This window comes from Carettochelys insculpta, chromosome 30 (genome assembly GCF_033958435.1).
Source record: "Carettochelys insculpta isolate YL-2023 chromosome 30, ASM3395843v1, whole genome shotgun sequence".
NCBI lineage: Eukaryota > Metazoa > Chordata > Testudines > Carettochelyidae > Carettochelys > Carettochelys insculpta.
The window spans coordinates 7,262,257-7,288,276 of record NC_134166.1 but is presented as its reverse complement, the minus strand read 5'-3'; the positions used below and the strand labels follow the sequence as shown (position 1 = coordinate 7,288,276).

Here is a 26,020-nt window from a genome sequence, read left to right as displayed (position 1 = left end):
ATGAACGTCCAGCTGAGTTTGGAGAACGCCGGGGAAATGGCCAGCCAGGAGCAGGAACTGATGCATGGCCAAGGCAGAGCCCTGCACTCCGCTCTCCCCAGACCTTCCCTGGTGGCCTCGGTGCTGGACGGCAGTGAGTACCACCGGGCGGAGCATCACCTGGCCACCTCTTTGCACCCGGGGCTTGGATTTGGTGGGGATTCGCCCACCGGGGCCGCCAACAGCTACACCACCTTGACCCCCCTGCAGCCGCTGCACGAGAAGTTCCACCACCAGCACCCTCACCACCAGTGCTTGTCCGTGGGCAACGTGATCGGGAGCTTCACCCTGATGAGGGAAGAAAGGGGCCTGGGCTCCAGCAGTAACTTTTACAGCCCTTACCACAAGGATCTGGGCATGGGGCAGAGCCTGTCCTCCCTGCCCAGCCCTAACCTGACCCCCATGCATAGCTACGGCCACTCTGCTGCACACTTGGGCAACGAGAAGATGGTGGCGGCCAATAACTTCGAAGGCCACCCTGCCATGTTCAGCAGGATCGAGCAGCACTTTTCCAGGGAAATTTCCCCCTCCCAGAACTCCACCATGGGATCTCCCAATGGCATGGGCCAGCACCATTACGGCCACGCCAGGCTGGACATGAACTCCAGACCCAACCAGCCCATCGCCACCCAAACCACCGTCCTCTCCAGCCAGCTGGAGGAGATCAACACGAAAGAAGTCGCCCAGCGGATCATTGCGGAGCTGAAGAGGTACAGCATCCCCCAGGCCATCTTTGCCGAGAGGGTTTTATGCCGGTCTCAAGGCACCTTGTCCGACCTCCTGAGGAACCCCAAGCCCTGGAGCAAGCTGAAGTCTGGCAGGGAGACTTTCAAAAGGATGTGGCGGTGGCTGCAGGAGCCTGAGTTTCAGAGAATGGCAGCTTTAAGGTTAGAAGGTAAGATACTTTTTTATGAGCATGATCAGGAACTGAGCCTGGAACAATACAGGGGTATACGGCCCTTCCTCTTGATTTCCAAGAGCGAGAGGGAGCAAGCAAAGGTCACCAGTGACTCTGCCAATCTCTTGGCAAATGGCCAGGCCGGAATGAAGCAGCAGTGCATGAATAATTGCACCCAAAGCCTTTATTGCTGGGTCATCGACACCTGAGCTCTTGATGAGAACTTGCAATGTAGGTGCATACATTGGAAGTGGGGAGGGGATGCCAAAGGCATCACCAGTTGTATTCTCCCCTGCATCCCCCTGTATTGTTTCAGGGTGGTTTCAACACGCGCTCAAGCAGCCTCGCTGTTGTTCTCCACTTGCCTGCTGTCCTTTACGCTGATAAACTCATTTTGTCGCCTCATCCCTTAGCCTGTTGCTCCTCGTGCTGCCATGGGGTCATTGAACACTTTAGCCTCACGGTCAACATGGAGACCTGGTTCTGAATGGTTGGATGGCAGATGCCCAGTCAAAGCTTCAGGTGCTCTTTCCACGGCTCTGAGTGAGCTTTGGATGGGAAGTTGCATATGGGAACGGTAACCCTGAAGTCAGCGATGTTTGTGTGCTGATGTTGTTATTGTAGGGTTAGTGTGAGGAGGCAGTCAGGGCAAATGCCCACAGGTGAGGGATTTACAGACCTGCCCCTTGCAGTGGATGGGGAGGGGCAGCTTTATTCACTGAGCAAAATCCCCAGGATTTTCTAAAGCAAGGGCTGGAATTTCAGCTGGTATCCATTGACTTCAGTGGAGCAATCCTGATTTACACCAGAGTCCTGGCTAGGCAAGCCAGGCAGGATCGGGCTCAAGATCCTTTTATTCTAGTATTCAACTGGGGCTGGCACCAGCTGCTTTGGAGGGAGGTGTAAGAAACCCTGCAGTGCTGGGGCAACCCAGCATGGGGGGTCTCTCCCCTAATAGTCTAGAGCTTGACTTAAGTCCCGAAGCAAGAGATTCTTAACCACATAAGCATGCATTTAAGTCTCATTAAAATCAATGAAACTAATATCCTTTTGTGGCCTCAAAGGGGTAGCCATCTCCTGTAGCACCTTAAAGATTAACGGGTTAGTAGGTAATGAGCTCTCGTGGGTAAGACCCACTTCTTCGGGTTTGCAGAGTGGAGTAGATAATAAAAATCCAGAATCCCGGACGGCTGAGGGTTCGACCCTTCTCATCCAAAATTAAGCTTCCAAATCCTTATTTAGGCCCCTAAATAATTGGCCTGATTCCGGTACCCCTTCCTTCACCATTACCATTGACTTCCACGGGAGCTGCTGAGGGTTTAGCACTGCTGAAAGTGAGGTTCTGTATTCAATGGCCTCGCTATGGATCTAGAAGCCTAACTTTCATCTTTTGTTTTGAAAGATCTTGGCCCAAATCTTGGTGGCTGGTGGCCAGTGTTTCCTGTAAACTGAGCACTTGGTCAGCCACCCAAGAGAGGTCAAATGCTGCCCAGGTGATTAGCAGAGCACCCACAGCCCGCAGCGTGTTTCTACTGGTGGTGCATATCCTGACATGCTTCAGTGAATGTAAAGAAAAGTATTCTGCCCTCCGATGGACAAAATTAGAGGGATCCCTGCTCGTGACTCTTTCTGCATCATTGCTGCAGTTCAGTGAGTTTGCATGGCCACTCGGAATGCTGCTGCTTGTTTTGTTTTCTTTCTCCTTCGTGCTTGTGAGGTTCTCCCGTCATCTTCCGAAGGGAGAGCGAGTTGCGGCCAGGGGAGGAGAGAAAGCTGAAGCAAGGCACTGGTTCATTTCAGGCTCTGGGCCTGGTCCCAGTCTCTCTGAGTTCTGTCCGGGGAGCCAGGTGGTGGTTTTGTGTGTACGTACATTGAATGCCATGTGACAACAGCCCTCGCGTCCTATCGCGGGGCATAGCAGGGCCCTACGATAACAGCCTTTCTTTGCTCGTTAGTTGATGGTGATGCTGTCGGGAGGCTTATGGATCCTTTGTGCAGATGGACACAAAATGGGGGTGTTTGTGGTACTGCAGTATTTAGACACCCTAAGGCTCTACCCCTCCCCAAGGTTTATTGCCATATTGTAGCAGGAGAAGGAGCAGGTCTGGGCAATAGAAACATCAGAAAGCCCAGGGACTGAGCTGGAGTCGAGCCCCTCCCACCCCCACACTTCCCCAGTGCTTGTAATGAGTTTTGGATCCAGCACACAGTTATCCCCAAAGGCTTCTCCCTCCATTGTGCTCTGGGCTTTCCATCCTACAGCGCAGGAAGCTTCCAGCTTTTATTCCCGCCAGGGCTCGTGGGAAAGCAGAGGGCTTCTCTTGGGTGCAGTTCCTCTCCCTGGTGTCTCTACGCATGTTTATTACTCCTAGGCCTGGGGTCCAGGCGGGGACTGGGCATGGAACCTGGGGGCTGCACTAGCTGCAAGAGGCCTTTCCTTGCCTCTGCTTTCTACTAAGAAAGCCACTGGTGCCGGGTGCTCGCCATTGTACCCAGTCCTAATTCAGCACAGTGACAGCTGAGGGCCAGATCGTACGATTTCCAAAGCATGGCAGTGATTGCCTTGCCCTGATTCTACTGCTGGGCCATGCGCTGCTGTCCCCGGAGATATCGGAGCAGCCTCGTGGCTGCTTAACATTGGGCAGCAGCAGCTCTGTCTTCGATTGTGTCCCCTCGGCTGTAGAAGGATGGGCAGTGGGGAACGGAGCTCTCCAAGATGGGTGGGGGCCAGTGACAGGTATAGAAGGACCTTCTGCACACCAGCCCCAGGTTATCCCAGCAGTGATGAACGTGCTTCCCTGTAATGTTGGCTGTGAGTGACTGCATCCCTCCAGGTGTGTGTTGCATGATCCGTTCCATGGATGGTGGCCCTGGTCTGTATGCGGGCACCAGTGCAAGGGCCAAGCTGGGAATATCGGTTTAGTTAGAGCCAGGGAGTTAGACAGAGCCCTGTGTTAGCAATGCTGGTGCGGCTGAGCTAAGAGTGGGTTAGGCTTTCTGCTTTGTTGGCTGGAGGATTTGGCCTGGGGCTGCAAACCTGAGGTCTGTAATTCCTACCCTCCCTGGACCGGGAACTTTGAACCCCATCTCACCCTTGTGGGATAAATAGGCCCCCGGAGCTCAGTTTATCACCGGCAGGTTCTTCAGCTGAGACCCAGAGAAACCTAGATCTGCTCTGCAGGGCTGAGAAAATGCCCTCCCAGATGTTAAGGCCTGAAGGGATCCATTAGGTCATCCTCTCTCTGATCTCCTCGACACAGCTGAGCTCCGGATTCTCTTCCAGGAAAGCAGCCAGTCTTGGGCTGAAGGTATCAAGAGGCAGCGAAATGTGCTGCTCATCCCCTGCCCTGTGCAGAATTGGAGCCTCTTTCCAGCTTGGCTTTGTCTGGCTTCCGCTTCCTGCTGTTCGGGTCTCATGCTGCTGTCTTTGTCCACTGATGAGTGGATCTCAAGCAGGGGTACGCAGAGATCTTCCCAGGGGTACAGCAACGCTTCCAGCGATTGGCCTCGTTTTGTAACAAGTGGTATAAAAAGAACTAGCAAAACCAGCACGACCTAAAACTGGGAGGGGTTTCAGACCCCTGGTTGGAATGTCTCCACTAAAATGTTTAGTTCCATAGGACAAACCCAAAGTGGTTGACCTGGGCTCTGAGACTCACTTCAGCAGAGTTTTGTTTGCGGTGAAGCTTTACCCTGGGTCTTTCTCCCTAAGACATTTTCTCCAGTTCTCAAATAATTTTTGTGGCTCTTCTCTGTAATTTCCGGGATCCTTTATTAAACGTCGTCTCCAGATCTGGCCGCAGTATTCTTATATCAGAGAACTTTCCTTCCTACTTGTTACTCCCCTGTGTGTACAGCCAAGGATCACACTGTGTCCCCAGTGACACTCTTGTGAAACCTAATTCCTTTTCAATTGCTTCCCTCAGTCCCCCATTCTACAGCTTTGGCTTCATGTCTGTGTGTTCATTTGCTCCCTATACCACTGTTCAGCACTCAGCAGGCTAGATAGTTGGTTCCACCCCAGAGGTGGCTGCATGCCAGTGATTTGTTTTTATTTCTTTAGCTCATCACAGTACTAATCAGGCCCCACCGTGACCAATGCTGTACAAACACGGAACAAAGTGAGGGAACCTATCCTGATCCATTCTTCTTGTTTTCCTTGAATAAGAGCCACTCACAAGCCTACTGCTTGTGCTTCAGGCTCTGGCTTTGAGCTGCCCAGAGAATGTGGGAGCCAAAAAAGACCTTCCACTCAGGGTCGCCTTGCACTCAGGGTTGCCAACCCTCAGTAAATTTATGGTAAAAAATTAGCTAAAATTGGGCTTGTCTGTAAAGTCCGTCTAAAAAAAAATAGCAACAGAGAGAAAGCTGTGCTAGTCTAGATACTATTAAAACAAGAAAGCAGTCCAGTAGCACTTTAAAGACTAACAAAATAATTTATTCAGTGATGAGCTTTCGTGGGACAGACCCACTTCTTCAGCCCATAGTCATAGGAGAATAGACTCAATATTGCAGGCACAGAGAACCAAAAATAGTAATCAAGGTTGACAAATCAGAAAAACATTATCTAGGTGAGCAAATCAGAGAGTAGAGAGGCAGAACAGGGCTGGGGGGAGTCAAGAATTAGATTAAGCCAAGTATGCAAAACGTAGGTGTCTGTAAATTTTGTAAAAGTGCAGTAAAATGTTTAAAAAACAGCAATTATTCTATAGCAACTAAATTTCTTCTGTGCCGCTTCAGCCATTTTACTGCAGAGCAGCAGAAATTGGACGTTTTAGTTGTTTATTTAGCTCAATAGTTGAGGTGATGTAACGTGAATCACATGATCCACATGATGTTAGCATCTACATTATCCCGCCGACTTAGCATCAGCACATTGACAACATGACTAGCTAAATGAAAGTGAGTTAAATAGCACATTGTTCTTGTGGCGTATGAATGACAATGATTACTTTTCACTTTGGGCCATTTATGTCATCTTAATATAGCATAAAAATTATGTCCATAAAAAAATGTGTCTGTTGGTAAATTTTTCCCATTTTGTGCGTAAATGAAATTTCTGTGGGTTGGCAACCCTGCTTGCACTGCTCCTGACTTTGAAGCCTGGCAGGATTGTGATGTTATCCAACAGCACAGATGGCCCTCTGCTTGCTGCCTACCAGTGGCTACGCTCATGGGCCCTTGGAGGATTCTCGCCCATCACAGAGCACTCAAGCAGCGGGAAGCGAAGAGGTGTGGCAGCTGCCGAGAGGCTTTCCGCGGGATCGGGAGTGGGGTAAGGGAGCCGTGCTATTTCAGCTGGAGGCAGGTCCATCGGTCAGGAGGGGAAACTCAGCATCAGGTATTTTTGCCAGCTGGAGGGAGTCCTTTTCCCGAGAGGAGCCAGGTTCGCTGGCTTACATGTGAAATTATGACTTGTGAACCAGGGGCCTGCATGTTCAGGTATTAGGTTTTGCACAGGGATTGTATGCAAAGGCCATTGACAGCTTTGCACAGATTCAACTTCACAGAGTGCATTGGCAGATTCCCCAGGAAAACAGCCGTTGCATGCTGTCACCACTCCCCATAACTCCTGGGTTCCGTTCTGCCCACAGGCACGTGGGATTCCAGGGGGTAGGTCCTTTTCTCTGTGGGCTTCTGCTCCCCCTTCATCTCCAGCTGACGATGATCAATTGTACAAACAGGTTGCAAAGGCTGATCAATGTTTGTAAAGTGCTTTAAGAGTCTGGGATGGAAAATGTAGCAGTTTTGGGCATGTATGCAGCCAGTGCGGTGGGACCCTCACCCTGGAGGAATAGAAACAGTTATAAGAGATTTTAAAACCAAACCTTAATGGAAAAAACTGGCTGATTGTTTTCCCCCTTCCCCTTTTTAATCTAAATTTTCCAGTGCTGTGTGTGGATACAACAGGATGGAGGCCATGGCCTGAGAGCTGGAAGATGGGACTCCCTAGAGCCAGGCATAGATACTTTCCCAGTTTGAACCTGAGTGAGGTGGCAATGCAGAGCGTGTGAGATGAAAATCAGCGAGGGGTGTGTGTCTCAGTCGTAGGGTTTTATACTATTGTCCATGAGAGTAGCTTCACGGCATCATCCACACGAAAATCAGTAGCATCCGTACACACGCACACATGCTAGAAACTTTACTTGCCATTGCAGGGGTCCTTAACTCAGTTACTTTTTGGTTTTTGGAAAATAAAATGCAAATGTCCATGCTCCTTTTAAGTCATGGCTCGGGACGGGGCAGGGCAGGGCAGGGCAGGGCAGGAAGGGTCCAGTGTGCGGCTGCCTCGAGAGAGAGGCCTACCCCAGTCCTCTCTCACCGCAGCAGCTTGGGGCCAGATGAGATGCACCTCATCATGGCCGCTGCAGACCCAGCCGGCACAGCCAGGGAGGGCTGCATGTCCCCTAGATGGGACAGGTCCAGGTTTGTCTGCCCCTGTGCTCCACACCCAGAGCGAGGAATGCAGCAAATTGTGCACTTTCTCCTCGCTCCCTGACAAAGGGGAACAGCCAGCAAGGTCCCCATATGAATTGAGCTACATCTCGCTCCCCCCACACTGCGTGGGAAGGAGGCTCGGGACTGGGGCTGTCCCTGGGGTCAAGGGATGTGACACCAGCCAACCCCTTCCACCTGTCTGGTGATTGTCTCTTTTCTATATGGTGTTATGAGGAGCAATCTCATTCCAGGCACATCCCATTGTCCTGGCACAACCAAACTCTGGCTTGGTTTGAATTTATGATAAGAGGAAGCTGGGTACCAAATGGGGTGATCCTCACTCCAGCCGTTTAGGAGGAGTTCTTAGACAGACAGGACAGACAGACAAACTTTCTCAACTACGTAGTGGATACAGACACAGAAGCAGAGAGAGAGAGAGAGATTATTTAAATAAATTTAGGTGTTGGAAGATACAGGTAGGCCCCTTGTGGGAGTCTCAGAAATGTTCAGGTGCCCAATAACCTGCATGACTCTGTCCCTGGGACTTTAAAACGGAATGAATGATATTAGGCACAGATCCCTGGGCCCCCAAGGTAGGATGGGAGCTCCTCAGTCAGGGATGGACACCCAGGGCGAGTGGGTGGGCGGCATGAGTGGCTCTTTGTCTCCTCACTGAGCGCCCCCCCCCGGCCCTAAGTGTCTCATGCGCTGAAGTCCCACACTTAACTGCTCCTGCTCCTCCCCTCCCTGCCAGAGCTGGAACACTGCGAACAGCTGATTTGCAATGTTCCAGCTCTGGGAGGGAGGGGGGAAGGCAGAGGAAGTGCAGGCTTCCAATGGCCTGGTGCATGAGAGGTGTTGGGGCGGGGGAGGAGGCAGCCGGGGGGGTCCACAGGCTGCAGATAGAGCCCCAGTGGGACACAGGTTGCCTTCTACTGTCTTAGGTGCTATCAGTACAAACAGGCCCAGCCAAAGAGCTCCTGGGGCCCAAGGTAGCACAGTGACAGCAGGCCGGCCGGTGGGCAGTGTGTGCCATAGCAAATGGGAGCATGGGAACTTGAGGGTGCAGGGCCCAAGGAAATGGCCTTGCACACCTGGCCCTAAGACCAGGCCGGACTACAAATAGTAAGTAATTGGTGCCCCAGTTGTCAGAAGCCTGTCATGAGACCTGGTTTTCAGGGGTTGCGCACTCGGCACTTGCTGGAGATCAGGTCCCTGTAAAACGTCTCCAGTTGGGCTTCCCAAATCTCTAGTCCCTTTTGCAAAACACAGCCTTGCGCACATCCCTCGCAGCATGATTGGCTGTTACCGTAGCGGAGGGAAGGGTGTTGTTTTTTACTTGTTTTCACTTGAAAGGAGCCTCTCTTCAGTGTGTATGCAAATTGTTCCTATTGATTGGAAACTGAGTCACGTCACAGCGAGGTGGCAGATAAACAGAGCCCAGTCCTGCTCTTGCTGACGTCCGGGAGTGTTGTGCTAGATCGAGGATGGCTAACCAGTTAGAGACAAAGAGCCAAAATAGCTGTGGACAGAGTGAAAAGAGCCACATATTATAGATTTATTTTTATGGAACTATCTATATATAGATAGAGAGATATAGACACATAAAAATAAATCTATAATACATGGCTCAGGGCCCTCCCCCTCCCCCGGAGCCAGGCACCCACAGCCGCACCCCCCAACTCTACCCCAATGCCGGTGACTCAGTGGAGTCACCTCCACCGTAACTGCTGCTGCCGCCACACACTTCTCGCTCCTAGCGCTGGGGCATGTGTGCAGAGCAGTGGTAAGCGCTCCCAGCACACAGCTCAGAGCAGGACTGGCATTTCATTGCTCGAAGAGCCGTGGGTTGGCCACGTCTGTTGTATTGACTGCAATGGAAACCATCAGTTTTCCCTGTAAGCTGATTACTTGGGTGGCCACCTAGGAGAGAGTCAGGTGCCACCCAGCTGATTAGCAGAGCTCCCACAGCCAGCAACGTGTTTCTACTACTGGTGCACATCCCCCATGCCATGGTGCACATAGTAAAATTTATCCTGCACATGGATGGAAAAGACTTAGAGGGACTGTTGGTAGCCCTATCAAGATTTGGCATCCCTGATGCTCAAGAGTAGCATTGATGAGCCCATGCCAAGTATTTGCAGAAGCAACGGTTGCAGAATTTGGTTTGCTGTGCTTCTATCAGGGTGCTGTTGGGTTTTCTTAAAGCCTCAGCTCCTTGAGTCCGGGGATGATGCAAGAATCTTGCCGTGTCATTTTCTTTTTCTTTTCTATTTTTTTAAATTTCTAAGCTTTTAGAATTGTAGAGAGATGCTTGCAAATGTGATCCCTAGAGGTTCCAAAAGGAGATGGCAAATAACAACCACCCAGGGTTTATTCTAGTTAAAATTCAATGACTTTTGATCCATTCACATGATTTTTGGGAGGAGAGTGTTAACATGTATTTTTTGACTGCTTGGGGTGGGCAATACTGACTCCGTATAAATATATCAGTTTCCTGAAACAGGGAAAATTACACCTGGAAATCTGCTGAGATCTCATTAGTTGAAGGGCCCAGTTCTGCACCGTTAAAGTTTATGTGGGTTTTGCCATTGTCTCTAACAAGCCCAGGATCAACCCCCTCCAGGCTAAATTTTAAAAGCAAACTTGCAGGACTTCCTCTGTTTCAAAATTGAGGGCAATCTAAAATAGAGTGCCTCGAAGGGCAGTGCCTCTTAGGAAAACTACGGTAATAATTAAAGGCTCTGGTTGAAGAATACATAATAAAAAGTTGTCCCACACTAACGCTTGTGTGTGGTTTGACCTTTCTCTCCAGCTTCCTTAGATAAATGCAGTTTGGATTTACAAACAACGTGCCCTTACGACAAAGGAGCAGGTACCCTGCCTAGGTTATGCCTCTGGAAGGTCAGACTGGACTGATATCTGGGGTCTGGGGCTGGACTGTGTTTTTATTCCTCGATGCATGGAGCACCCAGCTCATGGGGGTGCTGCGGTCCAGCTGCCAGGGTGCTGGGCTGGGTTGGAGGAGATCAGGGTCCTGCCACTGATCCTGAGCAAGCTGCCGCCCCTCTCTGCTTCAGTTTCCCCCTCACCCTTTGGCTTGTCTCTTTCACTTGTAAGCTCTTTGGGAGAGGTATAATTTCTCACCATTATTAGCAGGGGCCGCAGTCTTGACTGCAGCCTGTCAAGGCTACTGTAATGCACCTTTGTCTGTGACTAGCTTTTGAGCTAGGCATTTGGTTGAGTTGGCAGGCTAACAAGAGAGGGTAGCCTGGCTGAGCATGGGCCAGGAGGGGTTAACTGCCCCATATATGACCCTGCCTGAGATACCAGGCACTACACAGGACAACCCGCCCCATGTACAACTGTGGCTCTTGTTCTTTTTAATGCACTAGCTCAGGGGTCTGCAACCTGCGGCTCCAGAGCTGTATATGGCTCTCTAAGGACTTCTTTGTCGCTCCTATGGCTATAATTGCAAACCGTGCAACAGAAAAAACCTCCTGATTATTTTCAATAAACGGTGAACATCTACAAGCCCAATGAACAACTCCTATCTAAACGGCAAACAATACGTGATCTCAAAATGTTGGCTCACTACCCCTTTACTATGTGCGGTGGATCGTGGGACATGATACTGAATCTGTGTTTGATTGTGTTGCAATAAACCCTTGATTTTGAAAAGGAGAAATAAGCTTGCGGCGTTCCTGCTGGGAAGGGCAACACGCATTTTGAGAAAGAAAACTGAAATTAAATGTGAAGTAAAATTGGCATCATTAAAGTGGGTTTGGGAGTAAAACTCAAGAAGAGAGTGGTACAAACACACACATGTAAAGTGTGAGGAAATAGAATATGTAAAAAAGTTTGTGAATGCCCTGCAGTAAACATGGATCACGTTGCAAACCATTGTGTGCGCTGGTCTTAAAACAGGGCTTACAGAAAATCTGGTTTGACGTTATTTATTAAGGACCGTCTCGTATTCACGTCCATTACGGCTCTTGGCTCTTGAATTATTGAGTTTTTACCAGATTAAAAAAAAGGCTGTTCTTGCTCTTTCAGTTGGTGAGCCCTGCATTAGCTCAGTCAAAGCTAGTGCCAGGACCCAGCTGGGAATCAAGGTGAGACCAGACCCTGTGCTATGCTGGAGCGCACAGGGTCAAGTCTCTGCCTTGGGTGCCACCTCTGAAGGGCTGCGATGCTCGGATCTGCAGCTAGTTATGGGGATGAATGCGGGTGGTGGGTAGCTCAGAAGCGTTCCTGGCCTGGGCTCTTCAGGAGGGCAGTGAAGGTCCTGTTTGGCTGTTGGCTTTATGAACAATACAGACCAGGGCTATTGCTGTACAATAAGGGTCCTGCAAAGAGCTGGATGTTGATTTGCTTAGGGCAGTCGTGTGGACCAGTTGGGGGTTCACCGTGGGGCCCACGAGTCATTTTGTTTACCATTGCCCAGTTGCAGGGTTGCCAGATTCTGCTGGGTTCCGTCCACGTAGGTTTTTGTTTGTTTGTTTTTCTACTGGTATTTCTAACGTGACACCCACGTAAAGCCAGGCCATGTGAAGGGAGGTGTCTGCTGGCTGCACATAACAATGACTGTGATTGGCACGTGCTCCCTTTGCATCCAGTCCCAGCGCGGCTCTGGTTCGGTCAGCACATCCTGCCCATTCCAGCTACACAAGTGCATTTACCAAAACTCCCCTCTCCCGGGAGCCTGTCCTGGTTACGACAATCTTGATGCCCACTGAGATGAAGGAGGGACACTCAGGTGGCCCGCTCAGCATCCGAGGTTATCCATTGCTGGTTTAAAGGCTTTGCTGTAGAAAAACAAATACTTCCTCAGATTTCAAACCCAGTCCAAATGGAGCTGCGTATGGGCAACCCCCATCGATAAAACTTTAATGCACCAAAGTATAACAGGAGGCAGCACATCTCATTGTTAGTCCTGCTTTATCAATAGGGAAACTGAGGCACGGAGCAAGGCCGTGGGCAAGATGTCAGGTGAGGATTGGAACCCAGGAGTCCTCATTCCCAGGACTCTAGGTACTGAACAGCACTGCCTTCCACAGCAGTTATTTTAGGCTTAACTGGGCTTTCCAGACATTAATATGTCCTCTCTGCCCCTTCTGGGGAGGGAGCAAACTGGGATTGGCCCAGCAGCCTTTCAATCACCCGACATTTCCTCTCTTAGGGGTTCAGGTCTGATTCTCTCTGACCCAGCAGTATTTGTGGGAGCAAAGTTGGGGTGCAACGTGCTATTGTTCTGACTTGTTAGCATTGTCCCTTGCCTCGTGCTTGCATTTTCACACAGCACAGAGCTTGGGCAGCGTGCAGGGGACCTGCAGAGAAACAGACCCCCTGGTAATGACATATCACGGGAAATACATCCCTCTAGCTCTGTAACAAATGTGCTGGCCAGGCATGAGCCCCACAAGCTCTTCCACGCAGAAGAACCCCGTCCCAGAGCCCCATTTGTGTCAGCTGGGCTCAGTGTGGGTGAAGGGATCCGTGCAAGTAGCTTTCCAAGCCTGAGACCCTGTATGTTTAAATACCCAAGGCTGCTACTTAACAAACTGTACTTCATGCTGCAGGGGCAGTCGAATACAGGTTGCACCTCTCTAATCTGGAATTCTCACATCTGGCAACATCCGTAATCTGGCATGATTTCAGTTAGGTGGACAACCACTTATCCTGGGCGTGGTCAAGTTTCCCCGATCCCATAAAGTTTGTTTCCAGCTACCAGTCCTGTCGCTCATGTTCTGTGCTCTTATTTAACTGTAATTTACCCCTAAAGAGCCCACTAAGCAGTGGAAGTGTCGATAACATGCGGGGCAATATTGACCTCCCGTCATCCAGCAAACTTTCTCATCGGGCACTGGCCAGACCCCGCGTGTGCCAGCTGAGAGAGGTTCAACCTGTACTGAAAACAGTTGTTGCTTGTGTGGGACTGGAGCCGAGAGACCCCCTTGTACATGGGCAGAGGCTGAGCAGCAGTCTCTGCTCCAAAGAGCTTAAACGAGATGGATGAAAAGTGTGTGTGGGGAAACTGAGGCACAGCGCAGGGCTGTCCCATGCCCAAAGTCACTCAACAGGCCCGTGGCAGGGAAAGGAACAGAACGCACAGCTCCTGAGTTCCAGGGTGGCGTCTTAGATCGTAGTGTGAGGGGTAAGTGTGCTGAAGTTGCAGTACTGGGAGTGCTCTGCTGGGCATTGCACTGGGGGTGAGGAGGTCGTGAAGGGCATAGACACCCCTCCCCACCCCCGGTTTCTGCACTGGAGCCGGCTGGCTTGTGCAGTTCAGTACAGACATCCAGGCGCCCCTGGCAGTCAGGCCGGCCGTTCCAAAAAGCCCGGCTTCTCCCACCTCCGCTGCCGTTCCCTTTGCAGAATCTGCTCCAGTACGTGAGCAACAGCCCAAACATTGGGCCTTGCCGCTGCAGCGGAATCGACAAGCCAGGCTGGGAATCAACAGCAGGGGCCTGAGCGCAGCGGGTGAGCAGCAGCTGCTGAAGAGAACAGGATGGAAAGCAGACTAGCTGCCCCTGCTCTGGCTGGTCACTGATTTGAAGGGGAGCAGCATGGTGGATGGAGGTGGGGGCCCAGGCCTTGATTCTTTGGTGTGTGGGTCCAAGGATGGCATGAGCCGAAGCCAGCTGAAAACAACAGAGATTTGCTTGTGTAACACCAGTCTGAGAGCAGAGCTGGGCACAGCCTGTCAGCCCTGCTCTTTGGAGCCCTCTGTGAATCAGCTGCTCCCGGGAAACCAGACCAGGTGTGGCTAAGGCCAGGGGTCCCTGCCCCATACTTCCCATGTGCCTCACCCCTGATCTGATGGAAGCCCCTTCAGGGGTCTAGGTCTGCTTCTCCACAGCCTGGTAGCCAGTGACCCAAACCTGCTGCCTTCTGATGGCTGCCTTGTGTGAAACGATTTGTTGGATCTCAGCCCATGTTACCAGAAACAAAAAAAAATGCAGCTACAGCCCCATAATGATGCCCTTTGGGATGGGGCAGCCAAGGGCCTGAAATGTCTGAACTGAAGTGAAAATCTTGGGGACGGTGCGGGGGTGGGGTCGCCATTTCAAGGCAACTCAATATTGCTTTCTGAATAACAAGCAGGCCTGGAGCACCGAAGAGGCTAACAAACGTATTTTGCAGGTAAAACTATTGTTTTCAGACAGGAACAAATAGGATTTTGGGCGAGGTTTTGGTTTGACCCCTGCACTACTCCCGCCGTACTGCAGTACTTTGGGGCTTGAAGGGCACCTGAGTGGTGCCCGACGGTCGGTCAGGAGAGATCATGTGATGCAAGGAGCTGTGCTTTTCTGGGTCACCTTTGAACACCACGGGAAAGCAGGCTGCATAAAGGCTGTCACTCTTCAGCCTAGATGCTCCTTTGATCGCTGAGTCTGTAGGACTTTCCTGGTCTCTGTTAATGAAGTCATTTGCAGTAGAGGAGGGTCAGCACCTCCATTTTGCAGATGGGGAAACTGAGGCCGGGGGACTTGATGTGACACAGGAAGTCAGTGGCAGAGATGGGAAACCCACAGGAGTGAGGGATGAGATTGAGAAGCCCAAGTCCTGTTCCCACTTGCATCAGTCATTTTTCTTCTGTGAACTCTGCTTTCACCAGCTGCAAAATGGGGTGAAAGATCCTGCCCCTCCTTTGGGGAGGGCACTTCCTGGAGCAGAGCTGCTGTTTGTGGTACTCTAAACACACCCTTTTCCTGCAGCAGGGACTAGAACCCAGATGTCCTGGCTCCCCTGCCCTCCTGCTCTAACCACGAACTGCGCTTCCTTGTCTGCTGTCAAAAGCTGAAAAGAACCCAGTGTTCCTAAGAGAGGGGAAAATTGTCTTATCTCCTGTTTTAATAAGGACAAGAGCTCTAACCTGGAGCAAGGGCTGGGGTAAAGCTCGGGGGATTTGGTGGGAGGCTTGAAAGAATGAAGTCAGACAGCTGGGAACCAGTGAGAAAACACTGCGCGCTGTGGCAGCTGCTGCTCTGTCATCACTGTAGGAGCTGTGCAAATTCCAGCTGTGAGCCTAAGCTGGAGTTCAGGGAGACCGGTAATTAGCAAAAGGGGAGCTGCTCTGGATTTGAGGGGCAGGGAGAGACAACAAGAGGGAGAGGAAGGCTGGTGCTGCAGCTTAGGGAACCAGCCTGCGGTTTTGGACATGGCTCAGGTAGGCCCAGTTCCTTCTGCCACAAACTTCCCGGCACTGGGCAAGTCACTGAGAGTATGTCTACGCTGCAGTGAAAATCTTGCCGCTGGCCCGGGCTGGCTGACTCTGGCCCCCAGCCCTTGGGCTGGTGGCTGCTAAAGATGTTTGGGCTCGAACCCCGAGAGGTAGGAGGGGCCCAAACAGAAAGGACAGTCAGCGGGTGTGCCTGGCGCGCAGCTCCAGCGAAAGGTGGTTGAGCTGCAGCAAAAGCCAGTCAGGAGTGATTTAAAGTGCAGGCAGGGACCTGGGCTGCAATAGGACAGGATGGGTTAGGAATTTTGAGTTTATTCACTTCTGGTCCAAAAGCTTCAGCTGCAGCCAGAGCTCAGTGCGTACCCATCTGTGCTGCACCCCCCACCCAAAACCCCTGGCAACGAGTCTCAGGGTCTCGGCCCACAGATTTCCTTTGGCACTGAAAATAGCCATGTAGCCATTCCTGCTTGGGCTCTGAAAGCAGCTACGGGGGTGGGTACCCTTTGGTGTTTCTCCAGCGTTCCCTGTAAGCCAAGCGCTGGGGCGGCCGCCCACGAGCTATGCAGGTGCTGCCCAGCTGATTAGCAGAGTGCCCACAGCTGGCAGCCTGGGTTTCTATTAACGGTGCACGTCTGCACATGCCTCGGTGCACAGAACAAAATGTATTCTGCCCATGGATATAAAAAGCGAGAGAGGACGCTGGTCTACGCTGCATTGTGAGCCTGAGTCTGTGGGACGCAGGCTTGTGGGCTCGGGGTTTTCAGCCCATGCTGTGTCAGACACCTGGGCCTGCAGTTGCTGGGCCTGCATCTTGCCCTGTGCAAACCTTCGGGGTCAGGTTTGTGGCTTGAGCTGCATCCACACTGCAGAAAGGCAGGGCCTGGACCCGACTTGCAGCAGGAATCGGGCTTAGAACTGTCCCCACGATGGGCCTTAAGATACAGATCCTGACAGCTTCACAACCTGCCTCAGACGGCTTTGTGTGTCAGCACACTGGGGGGGTTGGACTCGAACCAGAGTCAGAACCCAGCATTATAGGGCGGTACAGACACACACAGATATAGCTCCTGAACAATATTCTCATTAATTTCAGTGGGAGTTACCTGCCTACATACCTCTGTGGATCACGGCTGTAGTCCTTCTGTGCCTCAGGTTCCCACCTTTACAAAGCAGATAATGGCCCTGCCTGCTTCCCAGGGGGAGGATAAAGGTGGTGAGGTGCTCCGATCCCACAGGGATGGGAGCCACATGGGTAGAGAGAACCCCTTGGAGTGCTTCTGTTCTCCCCCAAGCTGCTGTACTTTTACTCAAGTAGCTTTTTGGGTACTTTCTCCACCTCTGCCTGTCGGGGTGCAGCTGTGTGTGGGGTGAAGGGGTTAGCTGGGGTTTACAGACTCCATTTCAGTGGAGGGTGCAGACAGACCCGACAAATCAAACCTTCCCACTCCCTTATCCAAGAGTCTGCTGCCCCCAGCAGAGCAACTCAGAACCACAGGGAAGGAGAAGCGCACAAGCTGAGAATTTCAGCCAGGGACACAGTGCAGCTCTCTGGGCCGACAGCTCCACTCTGAATGGGAAGGGGCTCCCCAGCCAGGCAATACCCGGTCCCTGTACTTCCAGCCCCAGTGCCCCACTAAACAAGGGGCTGGGGGCAGTGCTTCGAGTAGGGGCGATGGGAAGCAGCGTTTCTGAGTTCTCGTGTGTGCTGGGGAGGAGTGGTGCCTAGTGGCTCGAACAGGAGATGTGGGCTGGGGGGCTCCTGCCTTCTGCTGCCAGCTCTGGAGAGTGTAGTGAGATCTAGTGTTAGAGCCGGGGTCTGGGATCTAGGACTTCTGGCTGTTGTCCCTGCCCTGATTCTGTGTGCCTGTGGGCAGTACAGCATCCTGCCTCCATTTACCCCCCTGCAGTCGTCTCTCCGAGCACCCCCTGGTGGGAGCTAGAAGGCCCCCAGCCTCTCAGAGACATCTCCTTGGAAAGCAGGAAGTCACGTGGCAATCCCTGCTTTCACTGCTGGGGCAGGAACCGGAGGGGCAGACTGGGGCTACAGAGCCCCATGCTCAGTCCCAGCTGCCACAGTGGGAGGGAGTGGTAGCGTATTTCTGGATGGATTCCATCCCCCTTGGGGTGGTTTATTTAAGGGAAGCCATTGATTTTTTTTCCTCTCTCCTCCTTGCAGTCAGTCAGTCAGTGACAGTCGCAAGCTAGTAGTCAACTACCCACAATTCCCTGTGCCTGATGCCCCGGGGGGCTTTTTCTTCAAGGGAAGCATTGATTTTTGGATTTGCCAAAATTAGCCCCTCTTTTTGCACCCCCCTTTCTCTCTCCCCACCCCCCCCCGCCTTTGTTATCATCTCTGCAAAGGGAGGGCGAAATTCTCGGCTGGTGCAAGTCCCTGGAAGTCCGTTCGTGTTCGCGCTGTGGCTCTGGCAGCGGCCTGAAGGTGGGTAGATGTGCCGTGTGCCGAAAGGAGCCACAAAGGAGCCCAGCTGAGAGATGGCGTTGGCAGAGATTCTGTCTCTCAGCCTCTTAAAAACCCAATTTGGTCATCTTGCTTTCAAATCGGTCTGTGCTACCTTGGCTGCCATCACAAGAACAGACAGACTGGGTCAGACCAAAGGCCCATCTAGCCCGGTCTCCTGTCTTCCGACACAGGCCAATGCCAGGTGCCCCAGAGGGAGTGAGCAGACCAGGGAATCATCAGATGATCCCTCTCCTGTCATCCATTTCCAGCCTCTAACAAACAGAGGTCAGGGACACGGTTCCTGCCCCTCCTGGCTAATAGCCATTGATGGGCCTTGAATTATCTAGTTCTTTTTTTGAATCCTTTTAATGTCCAGGTCTTCACAACCGCCTCTGGTGAGGCGTTCCACAGCTCTTCTATGCACTGCATGAAGAAAAACTTCCTTATGTTTTAAACCTACTACCCATTCATTTCATTGGGTGACCCCAGTTCTTGTGTTATGGGAACAAGTAAATAACTTTTCCCTACTCACTTTTTCCACACCTGTCCTGATTTTATAGACCTTGTATTTGCCATACTGCCAGAATCACAGGCCCTTCTGTCCCTGGACCTTCCTCTGGGTTCCTCAAGACAGATCAGACCCTTTGGACTCAGCTATACCTTCTCTGTGGGTCAGCAGCTGCAGTTGAGCTCCATAAGGTTTCACATCCTCTTGGAGGTGCTTAAGGGAGGGCATTGTCCAGTGTTCCCTGTGAGCTCAGCGCTTGGACAGCCATCTAGGAGAGATTCAGGTGCTGCCAGGGCAAGGACTTTGTCATATGGCAGAGCTGGAAGAGATCTCAGGAGGTCATCTAGTCCTACCCACAGCTCATTTGCCTTTGGGTGTTTTGGAGCATGTGAGGAGACAGCAGGAGAAGTGACCCTGAAGGATCACAGGTCACGTGGGGCTGGCAGGAGTCGGGGCAGAGAAAACAGGAGGAAAGAAGTTGTGCTGAGGGAGCCTGGTTCACCCAATCAAAGGCCCCGCTGAGATCATAGGGCAGCCTCTAGGAGCAGAACTGCCCATTCTGGGCATGAAGACTTGGGACCTGGTGACTCTCCCGGCTCCTCGCCTGCCCTGGTGGGTGGGCACCGGTTACCCCTACACCCACTGTGTCCGGAGAAGATGCCGCTGATCAGCCTGGCCTTCCCCATTGCTATGGCAACCCAGCCAGGCAACATATCTCTGCAGCGTGATTCACGGCCACTCTCCCTGGCCATTTTCCCCTCTTTGGCCGCGTCGGTCTGGGCCGTCGACACGTCCCAACCAGTATGTCGTCTGCTCAGCGGCTGACACCTGTGTCCAGACACCTGGGTGCTGGGTGGGGGTAACCAGAGCAGGGTGGAGAGCTGGATCCCCCTGTGTGAAGGGCACTGAGAGAACAGGCTGCCCTGGGCCGTTAGACAGTCGTAGCCAGAGGGCCACACCTCAGTATGGCTGGAGCCGACCCAATGGGATTTAGGCACCTACGTCACGTGGGCATCTTGGGATCCCAGCCCGGAATCTAAAACCCTCAGCCACACCCGTGAAACAGGGAAGTCAGTGACCTTACACCAGTGAAACTGAAGGGAGCGATTTTGGCTCTTTGTTTCCGACAACCTCTCTCAGTCAAACTGCACTTGGAGCCAGTTATTATTACGGGTGTGACAACCGGTGCCTAAAAGTCCAGAAGGAGATCAGAGCCCTGTCGGGCCAGGTGCTGCCCAGATGCACCGTGACTGAGATCAGGGCCCGATCAGGCCGGGCGTTGCCCAGACGCACCGTGACTGAGATCAGGGCCCCATCAGGCCGGGCATTGCCCAGACACACCGTGACTGAGATCAGGGCCCCATCAGGCCGGGCGTTGCCCAGACGCACCGTGACTGAGATCAGGGCCAGCCTGCTCGGTGCCACTTTGGCTGTGAAGGGCACGCCTGGCAGCAGGGCGCATGGTGCACCGGAGGCAGAGACAGGGCGGTCTCCGGGCACCAGAGCAGCTGGTTTTGTTTGAATCAGTCACTCCAGACCCCCGCTCCTACCATTGCTCTGAGGGAGCAGGGGTGCAGGAAAGCTCAGCAAGGTGATGGATGCCTGCCTGCGTCTGAGCCTGAAACCGCTCCAAGAACTGCCCCCTTCCATGGCACTCTGAAACCTGCTGCAACCTTCGGCAGGGGGTAGGTCCACTGCCTGGGGCCTGGGCTATGGGGCACTGTGGGGCGCTGCAGATAGAGCCCTGACTTGCCTTCAGGTGGCCCAGGGAATGGGGTGAAGTTCAGTGGGAGCTGTGGGTTGTAACCGGCAGAACTGGGGCTTCATCTGACCCAGGTCTCCAGTTTGTAGCACATCCGCTGCTGAAGGAAACCAGGCCCCTTTCCAGCCTGCCCCAGAGCATCTGAACAAGCCCCCATCCCCCTGCAAACGCCAGCTGCGGCGGCTGGGAGCCCAGCCCGGCAAGGGTTAAGGCGAAATAGGCTGTTGTTTGCAGACCGCACTGCTTGGATCTGATCAATATTTTCTATCAGCGTGCAGCCCCAGATGCGGAGCCAGGCGGGGAGCAGTGGAGGGGGGTGGGCTGGTTGGGGATGGAGGGGCACGGGGAGGGGGACACAGGAGGAACTGGGGGGAGGGGAAGGCAGGGCCTTCATGTTTCATCACCCTAAGACAGACCTAGCTCATCGCTGCACACTGGGGAGGGGAAGCGTCTGTACCACTGGCCCGGTGGGTGCCGAGGGCTGGGGTCAGGATATGTGGAAGAGGGTTATATGGCAAGACATACAGCCACCTCTGTCCTGGTGCCCCTGCGTCACTGGCATGCCAGGCTGTTGGCATGTGCAAGGCTCTGGTTGTCTCAGGCAAACCCACAGTGCAGGAGACACCTATGCCCCCACCCAGCCGCCTGAGAACCAAGTGCCAGTGGCTGCCAATGCCAGGCGTTCGGTGGGCAGCACTCTGCTCCGGGGAGCGGGTCTGCTTTGCAGGGCAGGAATGGATGGTGCTGTCTGGAGTCGGTGTGGGAGTGTGGGGAGGGCTAAGTGAGGTTCCCCCAGCTCTGAAACTGCCCCCCAGTCCTGATCTGCAGGCCCTCTTGCTAGTCCAGACCCAGAACCCCCCTCAAATACACTTTCTTGCCAGGGCCACCACTTAGCACCCACCACTCTGCCAGGGTCCCTCACTCCCCACCCGAAGCCCCCATCCTTGGCCTAGCCGGGGAGGTTGGGCATTAAAGGGATTCTGAATTCTCACCAGTCATTCACCAATGGGCTGTGGGGCAGGAACAGCACCAGCTCTTGTACTGTTTGGTGCTTAAAAGTCCCAGCTCCTGGAGTCATGTGATTCTGTCAGCCTCTCAGCTTTCATTAACACAACCCTAAGTCAGTTGGTGGTCTGCCTAGTGCAGAGCAAAGCCCCGAATGGTTAGAGTCTAATCAGAAGAATCTCCAGCTTGCAGCTGGCTTGTAATCTCATGGCCTTTAACCCCCTCTGACCGGGTTGGTGTATGCGGCCTTGGTGTCGGGACAGGTTGTACTTGCATATGCCTGGTTGGCAGGGCAGTGCGTACGCCCCCACCTGGGCACACCCCATGTGGCTCATCCTCTTTCTCAGCCTGGTGCTGGGTCTGCCTGCCTGTTCACAGCCCCAGCTGAGCCAACCCTGCCATGCCTCTGCTATTGCACTAGATATTTCTATGGCTGGCTTTACAAAGAGGAAGCCAAAGCTCAACGGGCCTTCATGATCCTCACCACCAGCCCAGCAGTGCTTCCCAGCTCCGATCAGCCCAGCTGCAGCCTCCTGGGGATGACACAGTCACCTTTATACCCTCTAGCGACTGGCTGAGGCTCAGGCTCCCTCTGTGCCTGTGCCCGGGGCTCTCGGTGCAGCTAAACCAGGCACAAGGGCAGCTGTGCCCAGCCCCAGAGCCAGCCTTGGGACAGAGCTGGCTGAGCAACCTTCAGGTGCATCCACTGCTTGGGCCTCAGGCCTGCTTTTCAAGAGGTGCCCCTCTCTCCTCTGTTTCACACCGGGGCTGCTCACTGGGCCTCGGTTTCCCCATCCGCATCGGGGGCTGCTTGCTCAGCCCCACCTCTCAGAGGGCTAGTAATGATCAGCTGCGAGGGTAAAGATGACGTGGCAGATAAAAGCGGCAGCTGCCCTGTGACCCTCCGCCTCTGTCAGACACTTGCCTGATGTCCCCCAGCCTCGGCTCTGCTGGACAGGCGAGGCCTAAGTGATCACAGGGTGTCTTGGGTGGGCCCTGTCTATTCAGGAGCATGGCCGGGAAGCACTCAGCTAAACATCCCCACCGAGGACACCCAGAGTAGCTCTCACTGCCTCCCACCCCAGCTGGGACCTGCGACTGAGCACTGGGGCAGCCACGCAGGAGGGATTCAAATACTGCCCAGCTGGTTAGCAGAGTGCCCCCAGCTGGCACCGTGTGTTTCTGTGGGGATGGGCCTGAGGGTACGGTACAGGGACATGGACCCTGCTACAGCTGATCTTCTGGAGTTCAATTTAGCGCACCAGGTGGGGACATGGTAAATCAAATTTACAGGGCGCCCCCTTCGACTGGGTACTCCTGCCCGCCTTGGGAGTAAGGGAAGTCAGTGGGACCGCGGGGTCCCACCAACCCCCTCAGTGGAGATGGCGCGGAAGCTTGGATTGAGGTGTCTTGACTCTAGCTATGGAATTACCTTAGCTGAAATTGTCTCCAGGTTGCACCTCCCTGGTCCACCACCCTCGAGACCACAGGGGTTCTGAACGAGGGATTTTGCTGGAGCAGGGGAGGTTAATGACTACCAATCCCTGGCTGTCCCCACTGGCCCTCTGACTGTCGCTCTCTGGCTCTCTGGCTGGCTCCCTGGCCCCAGCCCTGGCTCTCCAGCTCCGTGGGGCAGCCGGGGGAGGCCAGTGCTCCTGCTTCGGTCCCCCAAGAAGTTGCTGGGGGGACACTGCCTCTGGCCCCTGCCTTGCTGTTCCCCACAAGGCTGCCAGCTGGCTGCCCGCCCGCTGTGGCTCTCTGGTCCAGGAACATTGCTGGTCCTGCCGGATGAGGGATGTTGCCAGACCAGAGAGTGCTGGATTTAGGAGGTGCAATCTGTACCTTAATTCAACCTTCTCCAGTGGTGTCGACCTGCCCTAATTCTCAGGCATACAGGTCCTAAACTCATTGTTTCCTAGTTTGACCCCCTCACCCTTCTCCAGGGGAAAACTCCCAGCAGATCAGGAAGGATATTCTGTACAAGGTGACGCGATAACTGGTCAGCACAAAGGGAGATCAAAGTCCTTCCTAGTGGCCCATCCAGGCTGATTGCCTCCTCTCTGGTGGGCCTTCCCAGGAGCAAGCGCATTTGTAACTTGTAATTGGGACATAGTCCATGTCCCTACCTTTCGATGCAGCCATGATACACGCTGCCCAATAGCACAATCACGTTCAGTCATCGGCGCCTGTGCCGTGAGGTCTCACATGACCCGTCTTGCATAAAGCATCCTGGAGTTATGCCGTATTCGTGTTGTAACAGTTCTTTGACGAAAATGGGGCATAACGTCACAATGAGGTTCTGCCCCTGCTTCTGCAGCAGCTGATAGTGAGGCCTGCGGGAGGGAGGGTGACAGGCTAGCTGGCCCTTGGTTCTGAGCCAAACAGGCCGCGCATATGAGTCCGTAAGGTCAGTCTTGTTAAGGAATCCTGGATCAGGAGGGATCAACCAGCCGGTTGAAATCCCTCTTCCCTCCCAGCGATCTGGCGTCGAAGTTCCAGGACCTCCTTGTCAACGTCCTCCTGGCCCTAGCTAAATTGGCCATCTACAGTCGCAGGAGGAGGACGCTGGCCGAGGGTGTGCTCTGTGACTATGGGGCCTATTTCTGCTCCTCCTTTGTCATGAATCTCAGTGGAGTTCCTCTGGGCGGAGGCTGATGGCTCCCTAGACAGCTTCGAGGAGCAGTGGGTGCTGTCCGAGGGTCTCCGTTCTCTGTAAGCTGAGCCCTTGGGCAGCTGCTCAGGAGAGATTCAGGTGCTGCCCAGCTGATTAGCAGAGCAGCCACCACCACCTGCAGCTGGCAGCCTGTGGTTCAAATGGTGGTACACATCCACACAGGCTTGGTGCACAGAACAAAATTTACTCTGCCCTGGATGGAAAGAATTAGCAGAACCCCTGCCAGGCACCTCCTCCTTCAGGGCAAGCTCCAACAGGACTCAGGAGGAGCTCCCCTGGGGTGGGTTGTCCCCTTGCTGCAGGGTTTCTTAGCAGCTGGGAAGATCGAGGCAGACAGGTCCCCCCGGCTGGGCTTGTGGCTGAAGCTCTGGAGCGGGGCAGGGGCTGCATGCAGGGTGTGGGGCTCCCATCTGCAGGGCTGGCTCTCTGGCCCCAAACCAGCCGAGCCCCAGCGTCGCTGAGAAGCTGCTCCCCGCCACTCTGACAGCCTCTCCTCTTCTCTCCCTCTCCCGCAGCCTGCAAAAGGAAAGAGCAAGAGCAAAGCAAAGCCGACCGAAACCACGTCCCTAAGCGGCACCGGCTGGTCTTCACGGACATCCAGCGCCGCACGCTGCACGCCATCTTCCATGAGAACCAGCGGCCATCCAAGGACCTGCAGGTCACCATCGCCCAGCAGCTGGGCCTGGAGCTCTCCACCGTCAGTAACTTCTTCATGAACGCTCGGCGCCGCAGCCTGGACAAGTGGATGGAGGAGGGGCGCCCCCCGTCCTCCGGCACCCACCCCCCCAGCGCCACCTCTGCTGTCACGTGCACCAAAGCATGATGGGAAGCTGGGGGTGCTGGACCGGGAGCGCAGCGCTGCCTGCCGACGGAGGGGGTGTTTTATGGAGCAAGGGGATGATTTTCATTGTTGGTTTTAATTTCTTCTCATCAGTCATCTCTTTCCCCTCCTGCCACCTGAGTTTTTTCAGCTGTTTCAGTAGAACTGGAATGGCCCAGACAGAGGTGGGGAAAGTACCTAAAAAAAGGGCAGCTGCTTTCACTTCCAGATACTTGAGTACAATCTAGATGTGACGCGTGTGTTTTTACTCAATTAGTTGTCCACAGGGACACCGGTAACTTGTACTTCAGTACATTCCTCCCCAGAGCAGCTGCATTTTTGCTCAAGTAACTCTTTAGGTACTTTCCCTACCTCTGGATCCAGAGCCTTGGATAAAACAAGTCATCTCTTTGCATTGAGTGGGGCTTGCTGATTTACCCCAGTGGAGATCTGGCCCCACTGACTGCAATGGAACAGAGGTGGGAAAAGTATCCCCAAAAGTTACTTGAGTAAAAGTACAGCTTCGGGGGGGTAACTAAGTAAAAGTCAAGCCATCCATATGGAAAACTACTTGAGTAAAAGTACGAAGGTGTCATGTCTTGATTGTACTCGAGCACCTAGAATTAGAAAGTGGCCTTCCCAATGAAATCAGTGGATACTTCTGGATGCATGAGTACAATTAGGATGACATAATATTGTGCTTTTACTCAAGCAGCTCTCCAGAAGGACAGGTTGACTTTTACATAATTATATTATTTCCCAAAGGAGCAGTACTTTTACTCAAGTAACTTTTGAGCATACTTTTTCTACCTCTGCAATGGAGTGACACTGATTTATGCCCACTGAGGATCTGAGTTAAAAGAATCATAGGTCAGATCCTTGGGGAGCAGAGGGCAAATGGGGCCACGCCTCCCCCCCACCTCGTGCCCAATAACTCCCTGAGAGGCAGAGCAGGCACATGGCTGAAGATTCAGGTGCCTGGTACAGGTTGTGGCACTTTAAAACGCGTTGGTTTGCCCTGAACAATCGAGGCCATTTGATGTTACCTTCTGCGGAAGGTGGTGCTGCAGAGGGCTGAGATGCAGAGCCAGGATTCCTGGGTCCTGTTTGTGTCTCGGAGCGGGGTGCAGTAGGAGTTCTGTCTGGGAGCCAGGATTCGGGCACTGGGCTCTCAGCTTGGAGAGGGGAGTGATGTATTGTGGTTAGAGCAACAGCCTGGAAACCAGGACT

General features: G+C 53.3%; 1 protein-coding gene across 1 annotated transcript; it reads left to right on the top strand.

The window, feature by feature from the left end:
* LOC142003875 (hepatocyte nuclear factor 6-like) lies at positions 1 to 25,175 on the top strand. Its single transcript, XM_074981213.1, has 2 exons — positions 1 to 934; positions 24,486 to 25,175. Exons 1-2 carry the CDS (start codon positions 1 to 3, stop codon positions 24,791 to 24,793), a joined length of 1,242 nt encoding a protein of 413 aa, XP_074837314.1. The 3' UTR covers positions 24,794 to 25,175.
* Positions 25,176 to 26,020: the final 845 nt, after the last annotated feature.